Source organism: Aureococcus anophagefferens (genome assembly GCF_000186865.1).
Source record: "Aureococcus anophagefferens unplaced genomic scaffold AURANscaffold_5, whole genome shotgun sequence".
Classification (NCBI taxonomy): Eukaryota; class Pelagophyceae; order Pelagomonadales; family Pelagomonadaceae; genus Aureococcus; species Aureococcus anophagefferens.
In genome coordinates this window covers 2,900,596-2,906,298 of record NW_008705565.1, presented here as the reverse complement: position 1 = coordinate 2,906,298, position 5,703 = coordinate 2,900,596, and the positions used below count along the sequence as shown (strand labels likewise).

Below are 5,703 nucleotides of genomic sequence, written 5' to 3'. Positions count from 1 at the left end.
GAGCTGCGCGGCGACCTGGTCGAGCGACGCGCCGGCCGCGGCGCCCATGGCCAGCGTGTAGGTCGGCAGGTAGAGCAGCGGGCAGAAGACGCAGACGTCGGCGGCGGCGGCGGCCGCCGCGCCCCGCGCGCCGCCGCCGAGCGCCGCGAGGAGCCTCGACGCCTCGCGGACGAAGACGTAGTTGCAGCCGCCGCCGACGGTCGCGGAGAACGCGGCCATGGCCAGCGTCCGCCGCGCGTCGAGGCGCGGCCGCCCTTCCACGGCGAGCTGGGCGAAGGCATCGGCGCCCGTCTTGACCGTCAGGCCCGTGGCGACGGCGAGCGGCAGCGGCCGCCGCGCGTAGGCGTCGGCGTAGGCCATGGCCAGCCGCGACAGCATGGCGCCGCCGCGCGACGCCGAGCGGGCGGAGCGCGAAGCCGCCCGGACCGCGGCGCCCGTCGCGAGCCTCGAGCGGCCGCGCGTTGGCGCGGGCGGCTGGATCCGGATGCCGAACAAAGAGGACCTGGTGACTGTGCAGCTGCCGAGCTGTGAAAAAAAATAACGTGCCAGTGAGAAAGTTGTCGGCAACGTTACCCTAGGCGGCGTCGCGAAGGTCCGCGAGGAGCTCGGCCCTGGGCTTGCCGTCGGCGAAGAGCATGGTCGCGTCGACGCCGGCGGACATGTCGGGGAGCTTGGCGTCGGCGCCCTCGGCGTAGAAGTCCTCGCGCGCCGTGGACGCCGTGTAGGTGACGACGCACCGCATGCCCGCGGCCTTGGCGGCGCGGAGCCCGACGAGGGAGTCCTCGACGACGACGCAGGCGCCGCGGTCGACGCCGAGGCGCGTCGCCGCGAGGTCGTAGATCTCGGGGTCGGGCTTCTTGTTCGCGACGTCGTCGCCCGCGATGACGCAGTCGAGCTGCGCGAGCCGCGATTGGCCGACGACGGCGTCGACGACCTTCTCGAAGCCGCCGCGCGTCGACGCGGAGCAGATGCCGACGGCGAGGCCCTCCGTGGCGATGGCGTCGTCCATGAGCTCGAGGACGCCCGGCCGCGGGACCGCCGAGGTCACGAGCCGCTTGTAGCACTCCGTCTTGTAGTCCTGGAGCTCGTCGACGAGCGCCATGCCCGCGGCCTCGTCGGCCGGCGTCGGCCGGCCGCCCATGCCGCGCACCGCCGGCCACTCCTTGACCGTCTCCGTGAAGTGGAACTTCATCTTCGGCTTGCCGCCGCCGACCGTGTTCTGGAGCACGTCGTAGTACGCCACGGACCACTCGACGGGCGCGCCGCCGGTCTCGAGGCCGAAGGCGGCGAAGGCCTCGTTGTAGGCGAGGCGGTGCAGCTCCTCCGTCTCCACCAGCACGCCGTCGCAGTCGAAGAGCAGCGCCGCCGTCGCACCGGGCCGCGCGACGGACGCCGCGGACCGCGGACCGGGCCGCGGCGCGGGGCCGAAGGCCGCGGCGAGGCAAACGACCAGCGACGCGGCGACGAAAAGACGAGCGGCCTACCGAGAAGTGGCCGCCGTTGCAGTTCCGGGAATTGAAAAATGCATGCGATCGGACGCCGCCGCGCGCTGCCATTGCCTGTGGTTGCCTCGTCACCTCTCAGGGGAGCTCACGATCAGCCGACAAGCTTTTTCACTCGCTCACCTTGTGGCAAAGCCTCGGACGCCGCCGTCCACTGGCGCCCCCGGCGCCTGTGAGACCCCTCTGAGCCTCCCGTCCCCCGCGGTTCCTCCCGAACCCCCTACGTTTAGAGACGCGTCAAGGCAACGCCTCGGCGCGCCTTTCATCCAACTCGCCTCGGGGTGATCGCGGAATGCTCGCAGTCGGGGACCTCGACGACGAGCGCGACGCCGACTGGTGCGGCAAGGAGTCGGTCGTCGAGGTCTGGCGCGCGCGGACCTTCTGGAAGCGCGGCGGCCGCTGGTGCCCGCGGCTCCTGCGCTGCGACGACGCGACGCTCGCCGTCGTCGACGAGGCCGGCGACGTGGAGACGTCCTTCGAGCTCCGGGACGTCGCCTGGGCCGAGGACGCGCGGCGCGAGCTCTCCGTCGCGTTCCGGTCGCGGGCGGACGAGGCGCTCGTCGCCTTCGACGACGAGGCGAGCCTCCGGTCCTGGGTCGACTTCGTCGCCGCGGGCCGGCGGCGCCGCGATCCGCGGGCCGCGGCGCCGCGGGCCGCGGCGCCGCGGGCCGCGGCGCCGCGGGCCGCCGCCGCGGACGAGCGCGGCGGCTCCGGGCCGGCCCCGCGGCGGCGCGGGCGGCGCGCGGCGCGCGTCCGAGAGCCGCGCGGCGACGTCGAGGAGCGGCAGGACGACCGTGCCCGGGCTGCCGTCGTAGGCGACGCGGGCGACGAAGGCCTGGGCGGCGCCGGAGAAGTAGACCTCGACGACGCGGCCGCGCGCGTCGACGAGGCCCGCGGGCCCGTCGCGGTAGCGCACGGGCGCCGCGAGCGCGACGGCGGCCGCGCGCCGCGGGTCCGCCGCGGGCGCCGGGGGCGCCGGGGGCGCCGGGGGCGCCGCGCCGTCGGCCCGGGGCCGCCGCGGCGCCGCGGGCGCCGCCGCGGGCGCCGCGGCGCCCCGCGGCTTCGACCGCGGCGTCGGCACGCAGCCGTTGTCGCGCGGGCTCGCGAAGGGCCGCCCCCACTGGGCGTGGGTGCCGTCCTCGGGCGACGGCGTGCCCAGCGGGAGCTTTGGGGGCAGGTCCGCGAGGCCGTAGTCGTCGAGGCTCGGCCGCCGCTCGAAGCCGCGGCGGCCGTCGCGGCCGACGGCGAGCGCCTCCCAGGACACGGGCGTCAGCGCCGCCGGGTCGTGGCCGCCCCGCGGCGAGCTCGGGCCCACGGCGACGCGGCCCGGCGACGACGCGTCGGAGTCGTCGCCGCGGCCCGCGCGCGCGCCGTCGCGGCGCCGCCGCCGCCGCGCGCCCCGCCGCGCGCGGTCGGGCGACTCGTCCTCGGCCTCGTCGCTCGTCTCGTCGCGCGCGCGGCCCCGCGGCGGCTCGCGGCGCCCGGCCGCCGCCGCGCCGCGCGGCGCGCCGAGGCCCCGCGCGCCGCGCGGCCGCGCGGCCGCGAGCCGCGCGGCCGTGCGGTAGCTCACGGTCTCGACGTCGCCGTCGTCGTAGCGCAGCGTCGCCACCGCGCCGTGGCCTGCCGCGCGGGGGGGGGGTCCCGCCGCCGCCGCGCGCGCGTCGAAATGCTCTCGCTCGGTCACATCGAGGTCGATTCGGCTGATGTTTGGACGAATCGATCGCTCTCGTCGAGTTCTATTCGAATACGCTCACATTGAAGTCGGGTTGTCGCCGGGGCGCGGGCGCCGCGCGGTCGTCGAGGCGCACGTCGGCGATTGTCGCGCGGAAGGGCCTGGCGGGGGACGACGCGACGTCCACGCGCCGCGCATCGAAGCGTTGCGACGCGACGCCTCTCGGGAAAGCACGCGCCGGGAGCCATCGACGCGTCCCGGAGTCGCGCTTCGACGCGACCGAGCGCGCGGAGCGTCGCCGGACCAATCATCGTGTCCGGCGCGGCGGGCGGGCCGCCGGCGCCCGTCGACGAGGAAGTGGCGCGCCGCGCGGCGGCCGCGGAGCCGGAGCGCCTCGCGGGGCAGGCCCCCGGGCGCGCGCGGCGGCTCCGGGGCCTCGCGGCGCGCGGCCTCGTCGTCGCGCGGCGGAGGCCCGCGCCGGAGGAAGTCGCGCCGCGCGACGGGCCCGCCGCCGCGGCCCCCGTGGCGCCGGAGGAAGCCCAGCGCGCCCTCGCGGAACGCGTCCGGCGCCGCGCGGCCGCGCCGCGGCGGCGCCGCGGGCGCGCCCGTCGCGACCTGGGCAGGACAAGAGTGCGAAATTCCCAACTTCAAAGGCTCCTTTCTCGGCCGTTTTCCACTCGTTTCGGCTGATTTTTGGACGAGCGATCATCTCTCGGAACGGTCTCGAAGCGTGGATGCTTTTTCCAGAACGGGCGCGCGCGGAACACTCACGTTGAAGCGACGTTGAATCACCCTTGTCCTGCCCTGGTCGCGACCGCGCGCTCGAGGAGCTCCGCGACCTCGCGCGCCGCGCGGCCGTCGCCCCGGAGCCGCGCGAGCTCGAGGGGCGACCCGAGCTCGGACCGCGCGAAGGCCGCGGGCACCTGCGCGCGCGCGCCGGGTCCGGGGGCCGCCCCGGCGCCTTCCTTCGGGCGCGGGCGCCGCGCGGCGTCGTTCGGAACTCTCTATCTCGATCACATCGACATCGATTCGGCTGATTTTGGGACGAATCGATGGCTCTCATCGAGTGCTCGAAGCTCAGCCGAAGAGATGGCGTCGAAACCGTCGCGTACGCTCACATTGAAGTCGAGTTGAAGATGTGACGCGGGCGCCGCGCGGCGTCGCCGAAGCGCAACAGCTCGCGGACGGCGTCGGGCCCCGCGCGCGCGGCGGCGACGTGGAGCGGCGCCCGGAGGAACTCGTGGTCCGTGGCCCGCGCGTCGGCGCCGCAGCGGAGCAGCGCGCGGAGCGCGCGCGCGTTGTCGGCGCGCGCGGCGAGGTGGAGCGGCGTGTCGCCCCGCGCGTCGGCCGCGTCGACGTCGCCGCCGCCGCCGTGGGCGAGCGCCTCGGCGACGGCGCCGAGCCAGGGCCGCTCGCAGCAGAACCTCAGGACGTCGCCCGCGTCGCGCGCGCCGGCGCCGCCGAGCCGCCGCGCGAGCCGCAGGGCCGGCGGACCGTCGCGGCGGGCGTCCCAGTCGTCGCGCGCCACGAGGGACCGCAGCTCGTCGAGCGCCGGCGCGCCCCAGCCCTCGTCGTCGTCCGACGAGCTGTCCTCGTCGCTGGCCAGCGCCACGACCACGCCCTGGACGGCGCGGCCCGACGCCATCGATCGAGAGTTATTTTGGTGGGCAGCCTCTCCGTCCGGAGAGCATCCGTGACTCGCTCGCCGGGGTCCTTGCCGTGAGTACGAACCGAGTACCCGGCCTCGGCGGCCTCGGCCCCGACCTCCGCCCCGCGTCTTCGGAATGTACAGGGGGTTTCGGGGCCCGAAGGCGGGGACGGGCGTCGCGCGCGGGCGGAGGTCCCACGCCGATCTGGCGGTCGCCGGCGCGCGCGCGACGGGGGATCTCGCGTGGCTGTAAATTGGGCGCGGCCGGGCCCGGCGGCCCGGCGCGCGGTGCGATGAATTGGGGGTGAATTGGGGGCCGCGTCGTCCGCGCGCTGGGGCGCGGCGAGGGGCCGCGGTGCACGACGAGGGGGGCGCCGCCGCGGGGGAGCCGCGTCACTGGCGGGCGCCCACCTCGCTGAACCTCGCGCAGACGACGCTTCGGACGGGGGCGCAGAGCTCGCCTGCGAGCGCGCGTCGACGCTCCGCCGCGCGCGCGACCGCGCGGCGCGGCGCGGCCGCCGGGCCGGCCGCGCGCGGCCGTCGGCGCTCGCGGGACGCGGGCGGCCCGCAGCGGCGATCGACGCAGCTCTTGTAGTGCTGGAGGGCCTCGCGGATCAGCGGGCAGCCGTACGCGTCGTAGTCGCAGCCGAAGCCCGGCGCGTCGCAGGCCTGGGCGCGCGCCGCGTCCCGACGTCCGCGGCCTCGGCGGCCGCGCGCCGCCCGCGTCCGGGCGGGCGACCGGCGCGCGCGGCGCGCCCGCGCGTCGACGTCGCGCCCCTCCGCGGCGCGCGTCGACGCGGCCCCCGAAGGCGCCCGCCGCGCCGCGCCGCATCGGGCCCACGCGTGGACGAAGAGGAACCGGAGCCTCACGCAGACGCCCT

General features: G+C 77.0%; 1 protein-coding gene across 1 annotated transcript; it reads right to left on the bottom strand.

The window, feature by feature from the left end:
• Positions 1-574: 574 nt before the first annotated feature.
• On the bottom strand, positions 575-1,363 carry AURANDRAFT_22870 (hypothetical protein; the record flags this gene model as incomplete). The annotated part of the gene is made up of 1 exon (XM_009036816.1): positions 575-1,363. A coding segment is annotated over one exon (789 nt), but the record flags the coding sequence as incomplete, so codon positions are not given.
• Positions 1,364-5,703: the final 4,340 nt, after the last annotated feature.